Raw genomic sequence first — 26542 nt, 5'->3', positions numbered from 1 at the left:
TGTGTGCTTTCCTCGTCCCCCATCAATGAAATATCAGAGGTCCCACTGGATTCGGGTCCATTGGCAAAAAGGTTTCTGTGTAGCAAAGACATACCTTAATTGGTACAATATTTCAAAGGTAGAGTGAACCCCATGTCTTGTATGGATGGAACCTATTTATGGTGATAGCCATGCACAGGGTGTGTGGAGACTCGACCTCCTCCGTGTCCTTTTCCAAAAGGCTCCTGGCTGCTGCTCTTGGTGAGCTAACCAACAAAGGGAATGCCGAAGAGGCCTCCCCTCTCCCGCTCGCTCTGGAATGGGAGCTGGGTCCCTTCTCGCTGGAAACCAGGGACCCCACAAGGGGTGCTTGGTTAAGATCCCCTCTCCTCTGTAGTTGCAGAGGACTTGATTTAAAAGGAAAAATAAAAAAGCAGCTTTTGCCCCACCTCTCCTGAGTTCTTGATGCAAAGTGATCTTACTTGCCTGGAATTGGGATTTCGAATGTATGTGCCTACCCCACGTCTGGTGTTGTATTACAACAGCATGAAAATGGAGCCTAGGACTGCGAAGCCGGCCAGCCTCAGAAGCCTTCTTCATTGCCGGCCATGTAATACATGATATGCAAAGCCTCTGACTTCAGCCAGCAGATATTTGGAGACCGTGTTGGCCCTAGCATGAGGACTAAACTAATGTGTGTTTAGGTCAGAAAGCGAATCAGAAAAGCCACTGGAGGGCACGTCACGGAGCCGGAGCCCTATAAATGCATCCCCACTCCCGCGTCTCCTGGCAAACACTGGGCTTCCCCTCCCCGGGCCGCTCTGCTCCGCATCTCTCGTTTTGGGTGCTTGGAGAACTCCGGCCCGCAGCTCCTCTTCTCCCGCTGCCTGCTGCCCTGCACAAAAGCCAGAGGGCGCGACACCAGAAGGGGAAGGACCGCCTTCGACAGGCACGAAGAAAGCCCGCCGCAGCCCTGCACCCGCCACGGAGCCCTGCCTGCAAGCGCGGGGCGCAGACACCAAGTTCGGGTCGCCCCCTCGGGTTGGGCTGATCAGAGCCGCGCGCGTTCCTCCGGATCTGCCCGGCGGCGGCGGCGGCGGCGGCGTCTCCACGCGCCCATCTCTCTCCCTGCACCCCGGGAGAGGCGCCTCGCGTCACCCACTCTCACCCCGCGCCCCCCCCCCATCCACTTCGGGAGTTCCGGCGCCTCCTCGCGGCTAAGCCCGCCGAGGCCTCGAGACCCCTCCCCTCCCGGGGCCCCCCGCGCCTCCCCTCCACCCCCCCTCCCCGTCCCGGCCCCCCGGCCCGGGCTCCCGGCGACCAGCCCTGCGCTCCTGGCGCCCTCATGTCTTCAAGGGACAGCCCGCGCGAGTTGACGTGGTGCTTCGTTCGGATCTCCAGGCCAGACCTCGGCTCCCGCGCCGGCATTAGACAGGCCCGTCTCGCAGTCGCCGCCGCTGCGCCCCGAGGAGGCGCAGGGTGCCGCGGCCCCCGCTGAGCCGCTGGCAGCCCCAGCCCCGAGCGAGCGCGGCGCGCGCAGCCCTGTCACCGCGCACCCCAGGCCGGGGCGGCTGGGGGGACCCGAGGCCGGCGGGGGACGTGTCGGCGGCCCTCGCCCTGCGCGCGGCGGCGGCGGCGGCGGCGGGAACCTTGGCCGCCGCCTCCTGCTTGCCCTCGCCGCCCCGTGCCAGCCCACGATTGGAAACTCTCGCCCCTGACCTGCTGAGGGGGGCGCTGCGCTCCTGCCCCCGGCCCGGATGGGTCTCCTGGCTAGGACTCGGGCCACCTGGAGTTAATGTCCAACTGGGGGTCTGCGGAGACCAGATCCGAGGTAAGGAGGGGAGCGGGCTGCTGCGGGGCGTCCAGGGCAGGGGGCACGGCCTTGACCCCAGGGCGGGCCGCGGGGCTGCGAAGGCTGCGAGCCTCCGGGAGGACGAAGGAGAGAGCCCAGTGGAGTTCTTGCGAGCCCTGGATCCTCGAGCGCCCGAGGGAGGCAGGTCCCCCTCTCCCCGGCTCGGCCAGTCCCTAAAGGGTCATCGTGGATCAGGCAGAGAAATGACCGTCATTGAGAGTGGACCTTACTAAGCACGCTCCTCTGGGTGTGATGGGAGAGGAAACTCAGGCCACGGGGCAAGGGACCATGCGAAGGGACTGAGAACCTACAAGTGGGGCGCACCTCCTCCCGGCCAGGCTTTGCTCCGTTTCCGTCTTGATCAAGCCCGATTGCTTTGCCTTTTTACCAGTGCCCCCATTCCTGTGGAGGTGAGGGGGGGGGCTCCATCGACCGTTGAGCCCCCCCCCCCCAGCACTGATTGCGTATAGGTGGATGTCCAGTCTTCACCCAGTGAAAAGGGACCCCGACTCTGGGCGGGAAAGGACTTCCCCGAGCCCCACCCCCAGGCCCCTGGTGCCCTGGCTTATTGTTGCACCCCCCCCCCCGGCCTGGGGCAGAATCAGAATGGGAGCGCCCACCCCGGGAGGCTCCCCAGCTCCGAGCTGCCCCGGACCCAGGCCACAATCCCAGCCCCTGAGAGCGCTCGGCTGGACGCGCCTGCCCTAGTCTGAATTATGGATGCGTTTCCCCGAAAGAAATACAACTTCTCCCCTCGGGCAAAGCCCTCGAGGGGGGGCCGTGCCCGGCTTTCCGCCGGTGCGGGTTCCCCGTGCGTTCCCTTTGGTTGGGGGGCAGGGGGAGGTGTCGCCTTTGCAACGAGTGACAAGTGTCAAGTGTCCAGGAAGTGGGCTGACTCCCTACCCCACCCCTGCAAGACATTCCAGCACTCTGGGGCCTGGGGCTCTCTAATCAGACAGACGCCCCCCACCCCCAAACTTGCTTTTCAGAAACATGCCTCTTTCCCCCCTCCCTGGGCAGTTATAGGGGATTAAGGCCTCCATCCGTCCAGTGCAGTGGCTCCTTTGGTCATTTCTGTCCTTACTAACTCCCCCCAAAAGAACCTCCCCACCCCCGAATTTGTAGCGGGCTCCCCGAGGCCTGGCTCTTGAAGGCAAAGCCCAAACAAACCTCCAACCTGACAGCTCGCGGAGGTGCGGGGGGGGGGGGGGGACCGGTGGCGCGAGCGCTCACCCCGCTGCCAGGCTGTCGGGGTGACGAGGGGGGAAGAAGGCGTCTAAAAAGCGGGTTGCCAAGAAACCGCCGCAGGTGAAGTGGGAAGAGGAGGAGCAGGGCGGAGGCGCGGGGGGCGGGAACCCCGGGAGTCGGGGATGCCTGGCAGGGCATCCACAGGTGGAAGGGTGTGGGGAGGATTCCAGGGAGGGCTTCTTCTGGGGGGTTTTACACTTAAAATGACAAGGCAGCCTCCGGGCCGCGTGGGCCCTGCGCGGCTCGGGCGGTTTCTAGTGCCCCCTGGTGCCGGGACCTCAGAAGCAGGGAGCGAGGCCATTTCGCAGACGCGAGCTCTGGTTTTTCTCGGAGTCCTTTCCGCAACCCCCCCCCCCCCCCGCCGCCCCGCTACCTCACCCCGGCCCGGCCCCTAGGCCTGGGGACCCGCCAGGTGCCGGCGCCCCGCAGGCCCCAGCCGAGTGTGTCAGTCCGGGGCCCCAGAGCGGGACTGGCCTGCCGCGTCACTAGAGACGGTGCGGGTCGCGGGGAGGCGCCCGGCCGGGGAGCGAAGCTCAGTTCCCTGCACGTGGCCGCTGCCGCGCGTGAAGCCATCCGCGCGCTGGGATGAGACCCAGCTTTGGGGAGCAAGGGGGAGCACGTCAACTTGGTGCTTTGGGGGGAGAAGCGATAAACCAAGTGGGAAGGGCCCGGTGGGTGTGCGGTGTGCACAGCGCGCCGCCCGGCCGGCCGCCCAGCGACCCCCGCGGACGGGAGAGCCCCAGGAGAGGAAGGCAGCAGCACCTTCGAGGTGCCGGGGGCGGGGGGGGGGGGGAACGCGCGGCTAGGGTGGGGACGGGAGGCTCCTCCGGCCAGGCCGCGAGTGTCTCCGTGTTTCCTCCTTTGCCAGCTTCGCCACACTTTTAATTGAGGCTCTCCACGTCCAATTGAAAAAACCCTCCGTCGGCCAGGCCGGGGGGGGCGGGGGGACCCTGTTAATGCGGAAGGGAAGTCTGGGGCCCCCGCCGCTTCCTGCCGGCGGGCACCACGATTTGGGATGGCGCATTAACCCCCGCGCTTCCCTGCCCGCCCGGCCCGCCAGCCATTTCGCACGCAACCGGGCGCTGGCACAGCCCGCAACCCCGCGGGCGGGAGGCCTCGCGGCCCAAGCGCCCCCTCGGCGGCGCTCGGCGCGCACGGTGCGGCCTGGGAGTTCGTTCTCCGGGGCCTGCGCGCCGGGCCCCAGAGACGACCCGGAGACGTGTGGGCTCGCTCCCCCGCCCGGGGCGCTCAGAGCCGCGGGTCCTCGGAGTTCCCGGTCGCTACCCAGTCTCCCAGCCCAACAGCTGCGCGCACCACTGACGCCAAAGGGATGGAAAATGCATTCGACTCCGCTGCGGTGGGAGGTGGCGGCCCAATTAAACGCTTTCCCGGGTGGCCTGAACTAGGGGCTGGCGCTGGAGTTCTGGGTGGAAATTGGGGGGATCATGGGACAGGGAGGGAGGGAGGGAGGACAGGGAAAGGGAGGCCAGCGCCCCAGGAAGCCAGAAATTAACGGGGGGGGGTGGAGAAATAGAAGATGTTGGCGGGGGGGGGGGGTTGCATTTACCTGGACACCGTTTTCCCTTCCCCAGGAAACAATTCAAGGGGTTTGCTCTAAGAATCCGTTGTGGGTGGGCTTTGGGTGGGGGGAGGTGACAGGGTAGGAAATAATCATCTTGAATCTACTTGGAGAGTTCTCCGGTCCGTGGTCCCCAGGAGACTAGAACACCCAGATTTGTAAGGGCCTGAACTTGAGGGCTTGGCCTCAAGTTCACGGGGCCTTTTTCTCGCCCACCCCCAACCACGCGGCTCTCCTTTCTCAGGGTGTGAGGCCTTAGTGCAGGGGTCCCCCTCGCCGGAAGAGCACTAAGCCAACTCCTCACCGTCTCGGTCTAAGGCCTTCCTGGGCTGCCGGCGCGCGCCTCTCCGCTGGTCCGGGACCGGGACAGTAGTCCACGCGTGAGCCAGGCGCAGGCCGCTGGCGGCGACTCCTCAGGGGTGGGATGGGGCCAGAATCTCACCAAACTGCAAGCATCAAGTCAAGTCAAACGTGGCGGAGCTAGGGCGTGGGGTGCAAATGTTCCAGACGCGGGCAACGCTCTCCCCCACGGCCACGGCGAAACCCCGCCGGGGCGGGCGCGCGCTGTTTACTGTTGGTGACCTTAAGTCGTGGGGACAAAGTAGTTACTGAGGTTGGAGGCTGAAGTGTGGGCGGCGGGGCCCGGCTGTTGGGGGGCTTGTTGGGGGGCGGTGGGGCGCCTGGCAGCCCGGGAAGGGAAGGTCTCCCCTCGGGGTGGAGGACGCAGCGTGGGGACCGGATGGCAAGCCAGGGGTCAGGGGTGTCTCACGCGAGGAGACGGGGAAGATGCCCGGAAGCCCAGCGTCGCCGTACCGGGTTGTTTTGCGTGCCGGTGGGAAAGCGAGGTCCCTGCTGGAACATCTGACCCCTGGGGACCGGGTGGCCGAGGAGGTCAGCTGCGGCCATTAAGCTGAGGCTTTGAACGGAAAGCGAGGGGGCGCCCAGCGCGGGCCTGTCCCCGCGCGTGGGGAGGGGGCGGCCCCTCGGCGCCCGCAGCGCACTCACTAACGCGCCTTCCCGGCCCGCCCGCCCGCCCGCCCGCGCAGGTGCCGCCGCCGGACGGGACTCTAAGATGAAGTTATGGGATGTGGTGGCTGTCTGCCTGGTGCTGCTCCACACCGCGTCCGCCTTCCCGCTGCCCGCCGCTAAGAGGCTGCCCGACGCGCCCGCCGAAGACCGCTCCCTCGGCCGCCGCCGCGCGCCCTTCGCGCCGAGCCCTGACTGTAAGAACCGTTCCCTCCCCCGCGCGGACCCCGGGGTGCCCCCACCCGCCGCACGCAAGCAAGCACCCCAGGCCCGCCCCCGAGGCCGGGTGCAGCCCGCCCCACCGCGGGGCAAGGCCCTCGAGGGGAGTGTGGCTGCCCCGCAGCTGCCCGGGGTGGGGCGTGACGGGGCGGGGGGCGGGGGGCAGAGGAGATCTGCCTGGCCTGCGAGGGACGCGGGACGGCTGGTCCCGCAAAGAGGATCTCCTTGCAATGGACGCGGGTTCTCCCTCTCGGGACACGCAGGTCCTTTCTCTCCCCCCACACACACACACGCACACACACGCACCCCCCACCCCCTTCCTTCCGTAGTCCTTCTTATGTTTGGCTGTGGTTAATTGTGAAAACTATGACACTTTAAACCGTGCCTATGAGGGCAGAAGCTGGGGTTTCACAAAACCTAACCAGAGAGAAAACACAGAATTTCCAGAGCAAGCATCTGGGCAGTGTCAGAAAAGTTCCTGTTCTAGGAAGCCTTAGACGTAAATAGTTCAGGCTGAGGGAAAGGGCGGGGGTGGGGGGAAGAGAAGCTGTAGACACATGTGAGAAAGCGACTCTTAAGGGAAAACCAAGTTATTCTTGTTAGAAATCAAGCCTGTGATTTATCAGTCACAAATCAATGTGTTCTACAAGCAGAAACAATTAGAGCATGTCAACTGTGATTTGCTATAACTTACCCTCCACTCCTCAGAGATGATCTGTTCCATAAAGTGGCATATGCTAGATGACCAGTTACATGTAGACTGTTGCAGGGTCTCTAGGTAACAAAGGTAACTGTAGAAAAGTTGACACACTCCCAATAAGCAACAGGTGATAACTCGGTCTACTCGCTTTCCCCCCTAGCTCCCTCCTTTATCCTCCTTAGTAATGACCCTCTAGCTATTTTACTTAAAATATACTGTGGTCTTGCCATAGCAGAAGCAGCCCAGAAGCAGAATCCTTCATGCCCCAAGAACCTCCCAGATTCCACTGCCTTGGGCTAGGAAACAACCCATAAAATGTGATGTACTTGTTTCATGCTTAATTGCATCCACAAAAGCATCTTCTTGAAAAAGTGCCAGGAAAGAGGGAAAATGGTATTTTGCTAAGGCAAATTAGGGTTTCAAAGAATGATTTAGTGTTAGAAAGAGAATGTGGTTGACTCTTTGAAATTCAAGACTTTCCATCAATTACCTGCATAATCCTATCTTTAAAGATTTCGGTTTCAGTCACACATCTAGTGAATATAAATGTTCTCTGATCCAAGTTAAATTAAAAACATTGTCTTCATGCATTTATTCTAATAGGGGAGGCCAGGGGGACATGGACACAATGGCAGGAACTAGTTTTCTACCTAAGATGTCAGTGGGGAGAGAGAGGAAAAAAAAAGTGTCTGATTACAAAGCTGATTAATTCCTGGAGGGATAATTGCCATATCCTGTCTATCTAAGCTTGTTTGAGAAAAAAATGGCTCCTGGATCTGTTACTGTGCTTTCAACTAACATTGTGACTTTGAATAAATTACTTACTATAGAACTCAATGAATAGAAGACAAGTGTATAATAGAGGGAGGTCCTCTGCTCCAAAAAGTCAGTGAATAAGAAAACTCTCTAACTCCTGAACTGTACAGCCAGCCACAAAGCCAGCAAGTTAGCTCACTAAGTTAGGGTTGAGAAAGAGGATCACTTCCGTTTTCCCAAGTTGGTGCTAAATCACCAGTGGACAAGATTCTGACCATTCAAATTATCAGAAAACAATGTTGTTTTTCCTTTGAGAAGACTATTCTAGCAGAAGCATGACAAGAGCAATGATTACAAAAAGAAATTGGGCTGTATTCTAAGCCAAATTGAGCTCTTTCCAGGTATGTCCAATTCAGTAGCAGGCTGTCAGTGCAGGAAAGGCAAAAATAGTGTGCAGGCTTTAAAACTCAACCAGTGTCAATGCTCTCCTGACACAGTGCTGACATTTATATCCTACACTGTACACGGTGCAACTGGCCAAGGCTGGTGTAGAAAAACATTAAGTCATTGCATTTCATTTGAAAATAAAAAGTACTATAAATTCAGTTCACTCTAGTTCCTTTCAGATACCTAGAACTTAATGATTAAGCAAAAGAACTGTCATCACATTGACCATAGCCTAATTGTGTGCTTTTCAAAGGGGACCTGGGACTGTACCCACTCGACACTCACCCTTGAGATTGCATGTGCCCTGCTGGTTCCAGCACAAATGAGTCCTATTCTATTATACTATGAACTAAACAAATAGGATCCATAGGCTACCTTACTTGCCTAGAGGTTGGCTAAAAGTAAATGGCTCATTGTCACCCCATATAGTGACTTCTTGTTTAAACTCAGAGACTTATAATTTGCTTACTGGGGGACGTATGGCTTTTCTCCTTGACTACCTTTGTTCATTTTATTTCCTTTTGCTACTATCTGCTCTAAGATGAGGGGTTGGTGAGAGTAGGCATGAGGAATCTTTTTCTTTTTTCTTTTTTGTCAGTCGTGAGGCTCGAACTGTGAGCCTGGGCGTTGTCCTTCAGCTTTACTTTCCTGCCTGGGCTGGCTTTGAACCTTGATCCTCAGATCTCAGCCTCAGGATTACAGGCCTGAGCCACTGATGCCCCGCAGGCATGAGGAATCTATAAGGTGAAATTCACCATTTTAAAGCTAAAAGGAAGCCTTTCTGAGTCTGAGATCCGAAAAGGTAAAGTAACTTGCCCAAAGTGTGTAAGATGTATGATGGGAAAGCAAGCCTATAGTAGCTGGGGCCATAGGTTCCCCAAACCACTGACATGGATTTTCTATGGGCAAGAAAGACCTTCAACTAACAACTAAAACCTCTTGTACAGGATTCCCTGAATTTATTGAAGTCTTATTTATTGAGTAAGCCACTATAGTCTTATTCCATTTCTTAACTCTGAATCTATTTTTCAGCTAAGAGCATAAAGTACATGTATTTTAATGTTTGCAATTTCAGTGCTATATTCATTCAGTAAATAGTTCATGTATGCCTGTTAGTGCCTTGGAAACTGGGAATAACCTGGCACACCTAACAGATAGCTAAGTCCCTGTCCTCGGGGAACATCTTTCCTGAGAATGTACATCTGGAGTATGTGTAAAAAATTAAACGGGAAGGAACTTTGGGTAATAGAGTGAGTTTAACTTGAAGGCCAACCAGAAGAGAGACACTGAGCAGTGCACTGTTAAATTGTAATTACAACTAATTCCCAATTCATTCTAATCCATTAAGATTACAGCCCACCATTTTGGTAGCGGGTCATAGAATTGCCTATAGAAACAATCTTTTATGTCAAGGTATCTTAGGCTAGTTCATAAAAGCCCGCATACATAAACTATGATGTATCCAAACTGAAACTCATGACATCACCAGGCTAGAATCTCTACTTTAGGTACCAATAATCTACAGATGGGAAGTATAGAGCAAAAAGAAATCACTGAGGTTCTAAGAACAGAAGCTGACATGTTCAAATCAAATGGAGTTTATATCCTAGTCTTCTTCTGTACTATAGGGATAATATTAAACTGTCTGGGAATTAAGTGAGATATTGTTTCAGAACGTTTGTGGTCCATAAATACAGATTGTACGTGTGAGTTGTCACCTTCCTTCCAATGGCTCCTTCCCAGCACCCAGAGAACTCCATTCTGCCATAGTTCTGCCAGGACATTGCTCTAAATTTCAAGTCACACGACATAGCACAGACAGTGAGAGAAATGCAGGCCTTAGAGGAAGGTTATTTTGGGTCCTAGAGTTGGTTGGTCAGCACGTAGGCGGGCCAGCCTTGCCTGGGATTTTGCCCCCAGGTCAGCTACCCCTGGCCCTTGCCAGGTTTTACAGTTCTGCCTCTTCCCCACATATTTCCTATGGAAATTTTCTCATCAGACTCCCATCATCACATGAGAGAGACCCTCTTCTTTGGTGGGAAGAGGGGAGCCAGAGCTGGGTATGATCACCTATAGAAGTGACTAAGGAGTCAAAGGCTTCCTGAATATCAAGAGAGCATTTCTACCTTAATTGATCCTACTTGAGCATTTATTTAAAATATTTTATAACACCAGAAAAAGAAACTGGGAGTGAACATTAGTAAATGATTAGCCTACCATTCTACAGCTGAGGAAACTTCTAGTACTAGATACATGTTAAACTTTTAAGTCTAATGTTAGGAGACAGTGAATTCCGAATAAATAAACACCATCCTTCCATTGCTTCCTGTGGCTTCTGACTGTATGAAGGAACAAATACTGTAATAAAGTAATTATGTAAGCTGGAAATGAGCTCTTAGGAATTAAGGAAGTGCATATCAGGCTCTTTTAGGAGACACTGATCCCTTACTTGAGATCTGAGACCAGCATCTTCCCCTGGCCTTAGTCCGAAGGCCTACTTCAAACCTTTGCTGTTCAGAGAACTGCATTTAAGGCTCCCTTTGAATTGGATAGCCTTAGGTCTTAGGACATTACACTGGTCCAGCAACCTAAGCAATGAGCTTAAAAGTGTTGGCTTTCAGTGATATAAAAATGAAAGGAGGGCATTTACCCCTCCTGATATTCCTTTGATCTTTTTTTTTTAATTTAGCACTTGTGGCCTTTACTTGATAAAAATACTTGTTCTATAATTATACTCTTGAGCTCAATCAAGAAGTAAGTACTAAATACCGCCCTTTATGTGCTAGATACTGTGTAGTATCAAAAAAAGGCAAAACTGGGGACTTAAGTAGCTTGTACTCTCTACTTGTAAACTACAGACAGAAAGGCGGATGGGTAGATGACGAACTCTCAGTCAAATAGATGATATGGCTTTTGTGAGGGGTTTACTTTGGCTGAATTCATTCTGATCAGAGTAGGAAAGAATTCTAGGAAGGAAAATTTAAGGAGCATAGGAAAACATGTAGGCAATAGAGTAAAGGTGTAGGTATCAGATACAGAGAAGACAGACCAGTGTCCAAGTGTTAGCTATGAAGCATTGAGAAGTGGTGGGTAATGTAAGATACTGCTAAGTGATTATTCAGAGCTGTAAGATCCAGGAGCAGAAGGGGTCTGCTCTGTTTGCTATGGAAGTGGAGAACCTCCTGCAGGGAGGTAATGGAAGTGGGATCTTGCTCCAGAAGGATCTTGCAGCAAATGTTATCCAGGCAAATGACATTAGGCATATTTTTCATTCTGCAGTATCGTGCACTTGCTTTTTTAAAAAGCTTTAGGGTATAAGCACAAGTTGAACTATTAACCCTCAAGTAAGCGAACAACTGAAAAGAAAAACTCACTATTAAAAGCATTGTACTAGCACCTCTTAATTTTCCACAAGATTAGACCAGTTTTTATCTCACCCTAAAGCCAAGCTATTGGGGAATTCTACTGGACCAGGTTATCCCCATTTAGGGTGAAGAAAGGAGACGTAAAGACTTGTCAGAGGTCACAGATCTAGGAAGTGGTGAAGCCAGACTTCAAACCTCAGATGGCTATTCCCAAGGCCAGTCATTGGCTAAACACAGACTGTTCCCTGCTGAGCTAAGAAAACACAAACATTTGGCTTGCTGAAGAAAATAACATTCACTACCCTAAAACATAGATTTCCAAGAAAACCAAACAAGCAAGTCAATAGAAATGAGAGGGTATTAAAACTTCCTTTAAATCACCTTTAAAAAAAATTATGTTTGGGCCTGGAATGGGTTTAGAGCAGTATCATTAGCAGCTACCTCAACACCCAGATATTGACACTCTTAGGAGAGAAACCTGGATCTGTGTAAGAATTCCCACAGTGCTGATACTTCTCACAGTGAGAGAAGGCTAACTCTTGCTACTAAAGCAGTCTCTTTGAGTGGGAAGCCTTATGGAATACTTGTTGTCAGATCACTTTCATTCTGCCAATGCAAGCGACATTCACATGGAGCCTGGTGATTGGGAAAGTTCCCCACAGGGACAGGAGGACGCTCAACTAGATACAGAACAGGCATCCACTGGCCCCAGTTACTCTGGTTACCTCAGTAGAGGCCAAACCCAACCTTATGTAGCTTTAACTGAAGTGGAAACTGAGGAGGAAAGTCATGGCTTTTAAAGTTCCGAGTCTTCTGTCTGCACGCAAACCTGCCACTAAACACGGTGAAACTGCCATCTTTTAACTGGACATCTAACCTTTCTCTAAGTTGTTATATGTCATTCCCAGCCCATTTAAATATATTTAAATATATTTTTGGCAGAATTTTTACCAATTTTACTCCTTTAGATCATGACAAACTCTCTAACTAAGGAGTACAAGTAAAAGTTGCTTTTGGTGAGAGAAGGTTTGACTTCATTTTCAAAGCAAATGCATGCAGCTCAGCAGTTTCACTTCTGGGTTCTGATTATAAGATGAATCGTTGGACAGACACACAGATGAGACACCTGTCCTTCCTCTCCTCCAGGATGAAGGATGGAGCCACGGCTTCAGTATGTCTTGGTTTATTCATATGGCGTCTCTTTTAGTGTCTACAGAAAACTGACACCACTGAGACCGACCTCTTCGTAGCATTTTCTTTCATTTTTTCCCTGAACCATTTGAGAATGCATTGCATATGTCATAACATTAAATACTTCTGCACATACCTTCTAAGAGCAAGGACAATGTCTTACATAAGCACAAATCCTTATTAACCTCACGAAATTTATCTGATAAAATACTGCTATACAATGAGCAGTTTCAATTTTCCCTAATTTTGGCAATGCTTTCTATAATGTTGTTTAAATCCAGACTCATTTGACTGCCTGGGCTCTTTATTCTTCTTTAAAATTATTCCCACCCTTGCCAATAACAATGACTTTTTTGAAAAAGCACCCAAACTCCTCTTGCTTTCTAGTTCCTATACTGCCCTACAGCTTCGATTTATCTGGGTATTTCTACTTGACTAGATTCTGGCAAACTTCTTTGGAGTACTATGTGCATGGTCCTCATATGTCCTCATGCCAGGAACTTTGGTATTACTTGGTCCTAAGGAGCTGGTGTCTGAAAGTCTTTGTGTGATAGCTGCGGGCCTTGCAGTAAGACAGGAAAGATGGCATTAAAGAAAGAACAAGGAGGACTCTCAAAGAGGCATGCGGAAGGAGGGCATTTTGTAGGCTCAGTGGTAGAATAAGGCACATTTGGAAGTTGGAGACTGGTTCCCTTAAAACTACTCACCAATCCTGAGAGAAGCTTGCATGCGAGCTTCACTATGAAGATACAAAAGAAATCATTGCTGCTCCTGCAGTTCACTGTCAGTCATTATGAGGCACACAGAGAGGCAGACAGAGCCCCAGGACTGGCCACTCCAGGCCCCAGACCAGGGCCTCCAGCGTCTGGACCTCTGTGTCTCCTCTATAGATTATGGTAGATTTAACAGAGGCTCAGGACTGGGGCCCCTCAGAGGTAATCTTGTTTTGATCTGGAGAGTGTAGAGTTGATCTTTATGCCGCTGCCCCTGTGTGAACATGACAGAAAGATGACCATAGGTGTGACGACCCATTTGTTGAGATCCATCTGTTTCATGATTCCTGGGGGCCAGACATGGAGCTCAAAACTTTCCTTATATTAATCTTGATGCGGAGGTGTGACTGTTATGGTTTTAAGATCTAGAGAGCAGGGCTCCCGGACTGAAACAACCATAGTCTGGGCCAGGACCAGCCTGAGTCCAGAACTCATGCTTGTCCCCAGGACACAGGACACTGACAGTCACTGCATGCCAGCCCCGGACACTCAGTGGTGGCTTTTCTGAGGGCATCAAACAGTCAATAGTGATTAAGATCCAACTCTGGAGTTTTACAAATGCATTTGGCTCAGAATGAAACCTGAAGAGCCTTTAGATTCCAGTAAGTTCTTTTATGAGGGCTAGAAAATTCCTCCTCCAACTACAGGAATTTGGCAAACAAGTTCAAATGATTTTTTAAAAAAATTCTCACCCTTCTGGTTTTTCTTTAATCATCTTCTCTTGGTCTTATTTTTGTCCCAGTCCCTAAGCCTTCTTTTCATTAGCTGCTCCCTTTCCTGGGAAAGGCCAGGAAGCTGAATGTAGAATCTCAGTGGGATCCTGCTACTCCTGAAGGGCTGGGGACAGGACTTTGCAGGAAGGAGAGAGAAAAGACATTCTACCTGGTTCCTTTGGAGTTCTCCCCCTGCCCCTGTCCCTAACCCCATCTCCTGCCCCACTTAATATTACTGGGTAATTTCTCACCTTTCCCCATTAAGTGTTTTATAAGGGCAGTAGCAGAGCTCATGGTGTGTGCTCGTTAGCTAGGGGTGTTTATTGCTGGCTGTGGAGTGCTTTTAGCTCACACCACGTGTTCATGGATTAGCTAACAAATGGATGCCCCATTGGGTGTTTTCCTGATTAAAGAGCAGGGAAATGAGCATTTCCCCTCCCAGGGGAGTCATCTGCATTACTGTAAATCAGTAGTCTAACTATAATGAAGTACTGACCACATGCATAGAAATCAGAGTAACTGGAATGGGAATATGAAATGAATATACTGTTTCCTAAGTGGAGTTTTGACTATTTGCATTCATGAAGTAATTTCAAGTACACTGTAAGTACCAGTAAGTTTTCTTAGTTGTAGGCTCACAGTTCAAAATATAGTATAACTACTAAGTGTAGGCCATGTTGGTCAAAGTGGGTAAGGCAGTAATTAAAATGACATTTTAGTGGCTTTTAAAAGTATACCCTCGACTCTTTCTTTTATATTCTGAAGTGGTTTGCATTCTGGTTGGTCTTTCCTTCTGCTCTGAGAGAATCCAGATTTAAAAAAAAAAAAAAAAAAAAAAAAGCAAAACACTGGAGGTTTTACAGTGCAAAGACTTTTCAACTAAACTGCTAAACTGATGTCATGCCTATTGTCAACAAACAACTGGTGGTGGGGAGAATGTACTGGAATCTCTGGAAAGGGTCATAGTGGCTGTGTTAAGTTGCCTGAGCTGCTGGCTGGTTTTAGAAGAACAGAGGCTGTGGACCATGCTTGGAGTTCACCCAGCCGTACATTCTGACTAAGGCAGTCTACCTAACACTAGATGAATTCCGTGTCCAAAATAGGAAAGCAAGGATGGTCCTTACGTAATGGAGGATGCACCCGCCTTCAGAGCTTAGTGATCTATGGGCTTTCTTGAAAATTAGTTTAAGTAAGTGACTAAATCATCATGTTGAAACAGAAGCAGATGATAATACTTTACAGAACTTTTCAGAGAATTGGAGCATTCTGGTGGACCCTGGTTGCACATTTTGGAGGTCTCTGGATGTCAAGTAAGAGTTAACAGCCCATCGATGACCTTCTAGGATGAATGGTGGCACGCGCCCCATCTGTTTGGTGGCAGTTGCCACGGACAGTTCTAGACTTGGAGTCAGGAGCTGGGAATGCCTTAGACATACTGGAAACATTAAGAACCAAAAAGGACAAAATGAAGATGTTAAGAAAGTAGCAAGTGTGGTATCTGACTTTTAGGTGACAAAGACTGGACCATTTGAGCCTGTGATATGGTACTGTGTCCTCTTAGTATGCCAGATTTCCACCAGCCATGGGGCCAGCAAATGGAAACTGAGGTTTGAGGCTACCTTATACTGGAAGCAGGTTTTTTGTTTTTTGTTTGTTTGTTTTTCAGAAGCAAATACAGGGTCCTCTCTACATATCTTTTTGCCTGTGTGAAGTAGGGCACCAGAAGTGACTTGATTTGAAAGAGGACTGGTGAGGATTACTTCAAAAATAGCAGATACATTGAGCCAAAAGGTAAACTGAAGAGACTGAATGTCGCTAGATTCCAAAATACCCTCTGTGGTCCTTCATGGGCCCCTGCTGTTGATGGCTAGGAAACCAAGTCAGGCAGTTTTTTCTATGGGCTCTCCATACCTTAGGGCTTTAGAGTTTTAAAGAGGGCCCCAGAGGGCATTGAGTTGACTTCTGCAGGGTTAAGTGACTAGTCCAAGGTCATGCAGCTGGTCAGGGACTGACCTAGCCTGGAATCTTGAGCTTCATCCTCTCCAACTCTGCAGCAAGAGCCAGACAGAGAAGGTGGAGCTTCCGGAAATGGGGCCTCTCTGTCTGAATCGGCCGCCACTGTTGGCTGCTGGTGTTCCGGTTGTGACTGAGAATTTGCCAGACCTGACACAGAATTAATACGCAAGAACCTCGACTGGGAGAGCTGCCCCTGTGTGGCATAGCTTTCCCTTTCTAGGAGACTGTTGGCTGTTTTCTGTGTCCCGTGGCGGCCTAACTTTGCGATCTACTGCATATACCAAGGTTCATGCTGAGTGGTTCAACAGAAAGTTGACTTATTTCTTACTTCCTATCCTGAGTTTGGTAAATATATAAGGTGAAAGCAACATTCTGTCCCATTTCTTTCTCTCTCTCTTTTTTGTGTTCAGTCGTGGGGCTTGAACTCTGGGCGCTGTCCCTCAACTCTTCAGCTTAAGGCTAGAGCTCTACCACTTGAGCCATAGTGCCACTTCCGGCTTTTTCTGTTTATTTGGTGCTGAGGAATGGAACCCAGGGCCTCATGCATACGAAGCAAGCACTCTACCACTGAGACACCTTCCCAGCCTGTTCCATTTCAACATGTATTACCTTGTGCCTTAAGACTTGGAAAGTTGTATGGTGATTAAATTTTTACTTAGAAACAAACAAGTAGGGTACAGCATTAGAACTAAATTGAACTTGAAAATCAAACTCACAAGTCAAGGCCACATGACCTTGAACCAATAGTTGTCTTCTCTGGGCCTCAGTTTCCGGATCTGCCAGGATGCAATGCCCTGCTTGATGTCAGATTTACACTTAATTCTGTGTGAAAGTAAGCACCCACTCTACCGTCATATTGAGCATATTTTCAAGGAAGCCATACTTTAAGATCTAGCCTGATGAAATTTTGTTCAAGAAATTTTAAAGACAAAAAACTTTGCTACATAGTTCTGGTAATACGATGGCAATATTAATGAAAGAAAATTATGTTTGTATCTTCTTAGAAGGCACAAATTATTATTTTCAAAAAATGATGGTTGTCATTCAGTTGTTATATCACACACACACACACACACACACACACACACACACACACACACACACATACACACACTTCTCTTGTTCACATTCCTCACTATATACCTACCACCATCTGTACCTGACCTACCAGCAGTTCAGACAGGCAAAGAATTTGACTGTCTCCCACTCTTAGAGAAATCCATTTTCCTCACTGGCTCTTTGTGGACAAGCATTCATGGAACATTCTGCATATCAGGATGGACCACCCAGCATCTCTGCAGACCACAGTGCAACATTCTGTGACCTCACTCTGAATCTAGCCCCATCCTTCAAGTGGGCACTGCCCCCCCCCGAAAGGTTGTCCATGATCTGATTTCCAACATGCTTCTCGCCCGTAGGAAAAGCACCAAACCTCCTGTAAGCCTCGAGGCAACAGTCCAGGCCCTTCCAAGATACAAATTAAATGCTTTACAATGCAGTAAAGGCAAGTCCTTCCAGAGGAAGGACTTCTAGACCTTCTGTCTAGGGCTTTGCATCTGCCAAAGCCAGTGTAAGCCCAGCCTAGGAAAGCTCCTCTGCCAAAGAAGTCTCTGTGTGTACTGGAGACAAGTTCCTTCTTCCTCAGACCCTTAGAACCTCACAGATCTTCCCTCCATCCTCAGAGCCCAGGCTAAGGGCCCTCTGACATACCAGTCCACCAAGATAGAAGAGAACAAGCCAGCTGCAAGTATAATACTGATTTTCTGATTAATGTAGAATTAACCTGTCCATTTTAAGAGAAAAATCTGACATTGTAGGATATTTTGTCCAGTGATACCTCAATTTAACAATCCTAATGTTTTGAATTTTGTAATTTTGGTTCAGTCGTTATACAGAGCCCTAACCATTGTTCCCATAAAAACCCAATTAACTGTACTAAACAGTCAGCATCCCAGTCCTTTGTTCCTAAGGTGCTATGACTATTTTCTCCCCATAATCAAGGGAGACAAAGTCTTGCAGTGAACCATTTCTGCTCAGAGTTGTGCCCCAGTACAAGATTTTGTTTCCTTAAATAACACTGTTTATGCAAAGGATACATCAAAGTTAAAAATATTTTAAATAGAATAATGCCAAAATATTTGGTTGCACTCTGAAGGATTACTTAAGTGCATTTAGGCATTTGAGTTTTACAAAAACTTTAGCTTTGAGATAAATATGTTTTCTAAGATCTATCTCCCAAGTGTATCTGAGAAATGAGCACGTTTAACCTACCTGCTTTTTTAAAAAAATGAAGTTCTTATATGGTTTGTAAGTGTTTTACTATTAAATGGATACTAGCTAAGGGATCTTTATATATCTAGCATTCTACCAAGCCCTTTACAGGATAAACAAAAGTATGTCATTAGGTCAGAGTTTAGGGAGCTAATCCAAACCCAAACCCTTTCTTTCCCTTAGCTCAGTGAATTCCTGGAAGACTGAGGCAACTATCAGCTTCTGAGTTCATCCTTGAGGGTTACCTGCCTGGGCTGACTATAGAGCCTTCTTGGAATTCTTTTCTGTTTTGGATCTTTTGTTTTTAGGTAATACTGGGATTGAATCCAATGTGTCTACCATTTGAATTATACCCCGTCTGTCCTTTCTGTTTGCTTTTTAGATAGAAGTCTCAAACTTTGAGACTGTGATTCTCCTACCTGAGGATTACAGGTGTGTGTCACCATGCCCAGCCAAAATTCTTAAGAACAGGCTTAGAGGGGTTTGCTCAGCACCCTGGGAGGTGATTATGACTTCTAATCCCCACCACCCACGCCTAGAATGGCATCAAAAAGCCTGGAATTAGGGATTTGTTTCATTTGGGGCTTGAAAAATAACAGTGTGTTTGTCTTCTTTTCTAATCCTTCTGTCCAGATTTGTATCTGTGTAAACTTCCTCTATAAACATTTGTGGATTCTTTAAGTTTTTTTTCAGCAATATGAAGGGACAAAAATACTCTAACTCAGTAAGCATCACCTAGAGCCTGAATACTAGGAACTTAGTTTCCATTATAGCAACAAGATAAAAGAGAGAGAGAGAGATTTCCCATCAAAGGGAGTGTGGACATACCTCAGTTAGCACCCTTTCCAGATGCCAGAAAGCAGAATTTCAAATCGTTTTAGGTTTACAGCAAAACTAAGAGGCAGGTACACAGATTCCCAATAGTTTTCCTGTCCTCACAAGTGCTCAGCCTTCTCTATATATCCGCATCCCCACCTGAATGATACACTCATTACAGTCAATCCATGAACCTACACTGACTTAACAATCACCCCAAATCTACAGTTTACATTGGCTTCACTCTTGGTGTTGGATATGATATGAGTTTGGACAAATGTATTATGGTATATATTGACCATTACCAAGAAGTACTTTAACCAGCATTAGTATACATGCTCACTATATCACCCCAAACCATAAGTGGTTTGTACATTCACAGATGGCATGGGTCACCAGGAAAAAGCCAAGTAGAACTTAAAATAAAAGGCACTAAATCTGTTTATAATGGAGTATAAGTAAGTTCCAAATATTACAAGATTTGTCCAATGTAATATTTGACACAAACTATTAAAATTGTATTTGCTATTTAACTAAAATTCAACCTAGCCGAACATTCCAGATGTTATCTGCTAAAAGCTTAGGACAAAGCCAGACAGTTCCAATGTGTTTTAAAAGGGGGACAATGTTTTCAAGAACTTCAAAGGCATCGGGGCTAGATATGGACACTGTAAAAGGTGGTTCAAAACATTATTATATAATACACAAACTCATGAGACATGAAACCAGAGAAGTTCAACTTTCCTAACTCAGATGTTTTGCTATTCACTTGCATTAAAATTTTAGTAATGTTTCATCCTTACTCTTGTGCATCTTCACTTGATTGTTAATCAGTCTTAACTTTCTGTGTTCCCAGGTTCCTAAGATTACTTAATGATCTACTTCGAAATTCTTTAAAGTCAGGGACACCATGGAATGAATTCTTTGTAAGGCAGTCTTTAAAAAAAGACTTCTTTAGGGCTGGGAATGTGGCTTAGTAGTAGAGTGCTTACCTAGCATGTATGAAGCCCTAGGTTCGATTCCTCAGCACCACATAAACAGAAAAGGCCAGAAGTAGCACTGTGACTCAAGTGGTTGAGTGCTAGCCTTGAGCAAAAAGAAGCCCAGGAACAATGCTTAGGCCCTGAGTTCAAGTCCCAGGACTGGCAAAAAAAAAAAAAAAAAAACTTCTTTATATTTTTATTAATTGCCTCTAATAAATATATCCATCTTATTTATAGAATTTAAAATTTCTACATAAACATGGCTTTTTTCTCCAATTACAGAATACTTATTTTTGCAAATAAATACAGGGACAGTTAACTGTTTTTACCTCTTAATAACTCATTAGGAAAACAAATCACAAATAACATAAACATACACATACAGGCACATACCACTCTTTTTAATAAGCAGTTTGTTTCTTTAAGACATAGTGATTTAAAGATTTTGTAATAGTGGCAGTGGTGGAGGTGTCAGGAAAATTTCCCCAAGGAGGACCACAGATAAAAGGAAATGAGAAAGTAGGCACTGCCACTTTTCAGCTCCCTAGGAATCACTTCGCCCAGAAGCCCTTGAGGAGAACCAAGTTGAGGTGGGACTGGACGGAGCTTTGAAGCTGCAGAAGGTGGCGGGGAAGGTGAGGAAAGTGAGTGTGCTACGCAGGGCATCACAGGCTCAGCACGTCATTTGGCCTGTTTAGGGATGTGGGTCCCAGTGTGAGGCCCAGTGTCCCCTGGGACACTCATGCAGTAAACAGTTGTCAGGACCCCTGGGAGCCAGACCTGAGTCTAAGCACTGGTTTATAAACATCAGTGAACATCAGCCAGACATAGTTCTTGCCTCTTGACATTGTCTTTGAGAAGAAGAGAGCATGATTCTGAACATAAGAGTTCAGTTAGAGAGGGTGTAAGGACACAGTGAGCATCATGCTGGGGGTGGGGGAGCAGGGCAGATGGCTCCTGGTCAGGGGAAGACCAGATGATCATGACATTTGGACACTGACTTGAAAGAGGCGTGGAGAAGCCCAGGGTGTTCTGAGGAGCAGAGATTCAGGCTGAGAGGATGCAGCCAGCTCAAAGCCTTGAGTCCCTTGGCTGTGTGGCTGTGATCTCAACTAGGAAGATTTAACCCCTCCTAGACACTGGGCCAAGACTAGAGACACTGCTGATTGTCATGACTAGCACTGGGAGATGCTGCTGAAATCTCCTGGGTGAAGGCAGGGAATGCAACTCAACATTCTAGTACGTATCCTAAGTTATACAGTCCCAAATGTCACTGGTGCTGAGGCTGAGAAGCCTCATTTTGAGGAACAGTAAGATAACAAAAGCCAGGGGCAGAGGCCAGGCCAGAGGAGGCCTTTTTCCAGTATGGATTTGGGCTTCTGCCTCAGGAGAAATGGAGGGTTGGAGGGTTCTGAGCAGATAGAGAATGTGGGCTGGCCTCACATTTTAAGATATACATATGGACTGAAGAGCCCAATTTTCCATTCAGGAGATTGTGTGGCATCGGCCAGGACAGAAGCAGTTTTGTCACTTCTGTGCAGCTGAACCATTCAGTTATAAATTTTAGATATCAAGAAATAACGTGCTGCGAGCACCTATGGTTCATGACTATAATCCTGGCTACTTGGGAGGCGAAGATCTGAGGATCACAGTCCAAAACCAGCCCTGGCAGAAAAGTCTGTGAGACTCTTACCTCCAGTCAGCCACCAAAAAGGCAGAAGTAGAACTGTGATTCAAGTGGTGGAGTGCCAAACTTGAGCAAAAAAAAAACAACTCAGGGACAGCACCCAGGGCCCTGAGTTCAAGTCCCAAGACTGACAAACCAAAGAAACAACATGCTATTGGATTCCAATTCCAAGACTTGTCACTATCATATTAAGTATATACAATTTATATTATTCTATTAAAAATACAAAGCTATCTAAGACACTTTAGCATCTTACACACACACACACACACACACACACACACACACACACACACACACACACACACACACACACACACACACACACACACACACACACACACACACACACACACACACACACACATGGTTGACACCTTAGCTAGATTTCCTTTTATGCAGAAACAAACCTGTTACGTTCTGACAATTAAATAAACTTTGGATAGACTACTTTGAGTGTGATAGACACAATGTAACCTTTCCATGCTTGAGCACAGTTTTAGGAGGAAAAGTGTTTACTCTGACTTAATAGCTCTTTTGAAGCATATTTTTCTAATAGATAGATAGATAGATAGATTGATAGATTGATATCTGCATGTACTAAGTTGTCTGAAAATGCATGAGGTAAGCATAAAAGGCCTGGTACCTAATAAGGTATTTGCTTTCCATTTAGAAATGTATTGAATTGTTCCACTTGTTACCTTTCTCTTAGTCAGCAAAGCAAATGCTAGAGTGTTCAGAAAACGCCAAGAGGTTACAAATCTTCATCCTTTCTCTGCCATTCTCCCAAAGCTCACATCATATGGCTATTTGCAGGCAGACAGTGGGAGCCCTGTGGCAGCCCGCACCAGGGACTGGCCTCACCCTGGGCCAAGGCCACATCTATTCCCAAATAGTCTATTCTTAACTTATTCTTGTGAAGTCATGCCATTCAAAGGAATTGACAGATTACCTTGTTAGTGACATATGAACTGCTTTTCCATCCCTTTCTGGGTGACGAGGTTTTTAAGCAGAGTTGAGGTCTGGAACTCTTTGTGTGATCTGTCCAGATAGTTCTTTTCCCACTCAGCCAGGATAAGCATTCCACATTCTAGATGAAAACAGCAGAGTTTTTTTTTCAGACTCTTTTCTACCATGGTGTTTCACAAAGTTCAGTGTACTAGATCTTAGATGACAATTCCTGAAGATCTTGCTAAACGTGAAGGCTCCCCTCCCCCATTCTGTATGCTGTCACTTAATTATTTTGGTTTCGGTCATTGTTTCCTTTAATGTGCAAAAGCTTTTTAATTAGATGAATATATCTATTCACGCTCTTATTTTCTAAGTCATTGAGGTCCTATTCACAATGTCAATGCTTACACTTATAGCTTCAAGTGTTCTCCTTATAGAAGTTTCAAAATGTCAGGTCATACATTAAGATCTTTGATTCATTTTGCATTGATTTAAAAAGAAAGGTCCCTTGATCCTTCTCCAGTCCAGAAAACTAGAGGCCTTTGAGGGCAAATTGGAGAGTCTGCACTTCACTTGAGAACCACACTCTAGGTTAGGTGACTAGGGGAAAACAGCCTTACATGGTCAGTCTGTTCATAGTCACCTAGACAGGTGCAAAAACTGACAGATGTCATTTAAATGAAAACCACACCTGTAACAATTTATGTTCTGCAAAGTAGTGTGTCACCAACCCCCTGCCCCATGTTAAGTTTCCTCTCTCAACTGAAGTCTTACTTTCATTTTAGCTGCTGTTCTTAGAGGATTATTGGGAGCATTTAGCTTAACTGGCTGATCCTTTCATTGAGGGTCCAGTTCTGATTGATTTCAGGGGCACTTTGATCTAGAAAGATTGCCTGAAATGATCATTGTTGTCTCATGTGATATTTTCTATTTTCTTATTCAACAGCAAATATGCCAGAGGATTTTCCTGATCAGTTTGATGATGTCATGGACTTTATTCAAGCCACCATTAAAAGACTGAAAAGGTCACCAGATAAACAAATGACTGTGCTTCCTCGAAGAGAGCGGAATCGTCAGGCAGCAGCTGCCAACCCAGAGAATTCCAAAGGAAAAGGTCGCAAAGGCCAAAGGGGCAAAAATCGGGGCTGTGTCTTAACTGCAATACATTTAAATGTCACTGACTTGGGTTTGGGCTACGAAACCAAGGAAGAACTGATCTTTCGATACTGCAGCGGCTCTTGTGATGCAGCTGAGACGATGTATGACAAAATACTTAAAAATTTATCCCGAAGTAGAAGGCTAGTGAATGACAAAGTAGGGCAGGCTTGCTGCAGACCCATCGCCTTTGACGATGACCTGTCGTTTTTAGATGATAATCTGGTTTACCATATTCTAAGAAAGCATTCCGCTAAACGGTGTGGGTGTATCTGACTCCGGCTCCAGAGACTGCTGTGTATTGCATTCCTGCTACAAGACAAAGAAAGGGACCAAGGTTCCCAAGAAATGTTTGCCCAGAATGGAAGATGAGGACCAAGGAGGCAGAAGAGGAAAAGGAAGAGGAGGAAACAGTAGAAGAGGAAGGCAGCCATCCTGGGAGCCTGGTAGAGCGAAATCCAGCTACAGAAAACTGGATAGGAGAAAGAACAGCCGTCTGATGTTCTAGGATGGCCACAGGTGTCACCAGAAGCTCAGGGCTGGTGTCCCTGCTTGGCTGATGCCAGCATTGATCTGATACAATCCACCATCACCGACCACGGTCGCAGTCGCGGATGCGCACAGAGAGGCAGGCCAGGGTGTCTCCCGTGGTTTGTTTCCACGTGTCTGAAGACACCAGGGAAATGGCACTCCTTTATCACTGCATTTTACTGCTGAAAGTAAGGAAGGTTCGCTTTGCTGTCACTCTGGATTTATACTCTGGAAAGGAGAGGGGAGAAAAAAAAAAAAGCAGAGACACAAAAGATGATCACCTTTGAATTTGAAAGCTGAAGCCTGAGGTTTAACTACAACTAGCATTTGGGGTAACAGTTTGGTGATTGATTTTGAACATGGTGATAGGATGGGAAGAAGTTGGCCAGGAACCCAAAAGGCTGTCTTCATGATTCAAAACAAACCCAGAAGTATTTCCTTATGTCCTCAGAAACAGGAAGCAAGTTGTGGTTTTCGGCAGTATTAGAAAGAGCAAGTTGGGAAGGCCCGGGCTGCCTCAGCCAGGGAGATCTGCCTGGGGCCTGTCGGTTTACAGAGAGACGGATGTTACATACCCAACTCCGTTTATGCGTGGTCACCAGTGACCAGAGAAGCTACTCGATGCAATGCATCTGTTTCAGATACAGAAATATAGAGAAGATATTTATTGAGATTTAAGTTATTGTTATTTATTACCATTCACTAATGAATTTCTCTTTTCCCTTATTTATTAAAGTTTCTTTTCAAAGGTGCCAAAGCATATGTGCTCACAAAATGCAAAGAAAGGTGACAAAAGGAAATTTTAATTGGGAACAAGGGTCCATGCTTTTCAAAGTATTAAAAAAAGGTTTTCGCTCGACAAAAAAATCACTTACTTTACCTTTTTAAAGAAAATCCCTCATTAATTTCCATAGATCTCAGCATTTTCCCCTAATTGTTTTTCACACGTACACTCGCGCACACACACACATGTGCGTGTGTGTGTATGTGAGAAGGAGCATCTTGGTGACTTTCTTGCCAGGAGTAGTGAGCAGAAACCAATGGCACTGGGCTTCATTTCTTCATTGCTCCATCACTGAAAAAACCATGCCCTACACTTCACTTTCCGTGGTATTTACGCTCTTCTCCACATATATCTAGAAGCACTATTTAAAAGGCTAAATTCCTACTGGTGAGTAGTCCTAGATTTAACGTCAACCTAAAGATAAAATGAAGGCCTGCGCCATGTAGCCAAGGCTTGTCCTGCCTGTGGTATCTCTTCCTCTGTCCTTGCCCTCTCACCTTGCTCTCAAGGACTCCTAGCCAGGAGTACCCTGATAACTTTGCAGAGAAAGCAGGTCCTCCTGGAGTTCATACTTGCTGTGCCTGCTCACCTGATGGCTCCTGGGGAGAAGGTGGCTGACAAGGATGGACAGGAAGTGATGTCTGGCTAGGCCATGGCCCCACACAAGACTTACACCCAGGCCAGAGGTGAGGAAAGGCAGGATGGGGGCAACCACCTCCTAACCCACCCATGAGGCATTTGTCTGGCAGCTGGCATATGAACATTGTCCTGGGCCCTATGTTAGAACTTGTTACACATGTCATAAAAGGGATTTTTATCCAGGAGATAATCTGTTATTACCTTAATGGCTATTAGCTATACAACTAGGACAGATTTAGCAATTAAGTGAACTACTGACCTCCCTCATATAATCATGTTAATTTTTCAAAGTAAACAATAAATGGCTAGTACCCGACATCTTCTCCTTGTCCCCAAAACCCAAGTTCTTCAAGGTTCTGTCCTTTCTACTCCCCCTGGCATGCCTGGGAAGTAAAGGAAAAGGGCCTCTCTCTTTCAACCTCTCCTGCTCAAAACAGTGACAACTCCAACTGTCTGGCCCAATTCAGATGAAGTCCCAGGATTGTCTGCCTACTCGGAGGATCCAGGTGGATGAGTTACCTGATGATTTAAGTTCAGCCCTAGCCCCTAGATCCCATGGAAAGTCCTTGCCTCAAGAGACTGGGAGGTGCTGGTGGCTCATTCCCAGCGTCACCTCCATACCACAAGCAAGTTCTAATGGGGACAAATTGCCCCTCCAAATCCACAAAAGGGTAAAGTTTGTGATTTTTCTTTATCATTGTGATTACCATCTGATACAGTAAGGAGTGCACTTCTTTGGAAGTTCTGACTTCTCTGATCTGTCTTGATTGTTTGTGTTATACAACCAAAGTTCTCTACAGACTTTATTTTTGTACAATATCATTTTGTAACTTTTTACAAATAAAAGCTCATTTCTATTGC

At 47.7% G+C, this 26542-nt stretch overlaps 1 protein-coding gene and 1 long non-coding RNA gene across 3 annotated transcripts in view; one reads left to right on the top strand and one right to left on the bottom strand.

Moving 5' to 3' along the window:
* LOC138840736 (uncharacterized) overlaps positions 1–5625 on the bottom strand; it is a 23056-nt gene extending 17431 nt beyond the window's left edge. For both annotated transcript variants that reach the window (XR_011376212.1, XR_011376213.1), the window contains exons 1-2: positions 5472–5625; positions 4963–5104 (exon numbers count right to left, since the gene is read on the bottom strand). This is a non-coding gene — a long non-coding RNA (uncharacterized lncRNA). The remainder of the gene's footprint in view (positions 1–4962; positions 5105–5471) is intronic.
* Positions 1569–26542, top strand: Gdnf (glial cell derived neurotrophic factor). The gene is made up of 3 exons (XM_070041054.1): positions 1569–1810; positions 5705–5881; positions 23519–26542. Exons 2-3 carry the CDS (start codon positions 5731–5733, stop codon positions 24001–24003), a joined length of 636 nt encoding a protein of 211 aa, XP_069897155.1. The 5' UTR covers positions 1569–1810; positions 5705–5730; the 3' UTR covers positions 24004–26542.

This window comes from Dipodomys merriami, unplaced genomic scaffold (genome assembly GCF_024711535.1).
Source record: "Dipodomys merriami isolate MVZ:Mamm:240054 unplaced genomic scaffold, mDipMer1.0.p SCAF_30, whole genome shotgun sequence".
NCBI classification, from domain to species: Eukaryota; Metazoa; Chordata; class Mammalia; order Rodentia; family Heteromyidae; genus Dipodomys; species Dipodomys merriami.
The sequence above is the reverse complement of the archived record's forward strand: the minus strand, read 5'-3'. Positions and strand labels throughout refer to the sequence as shown.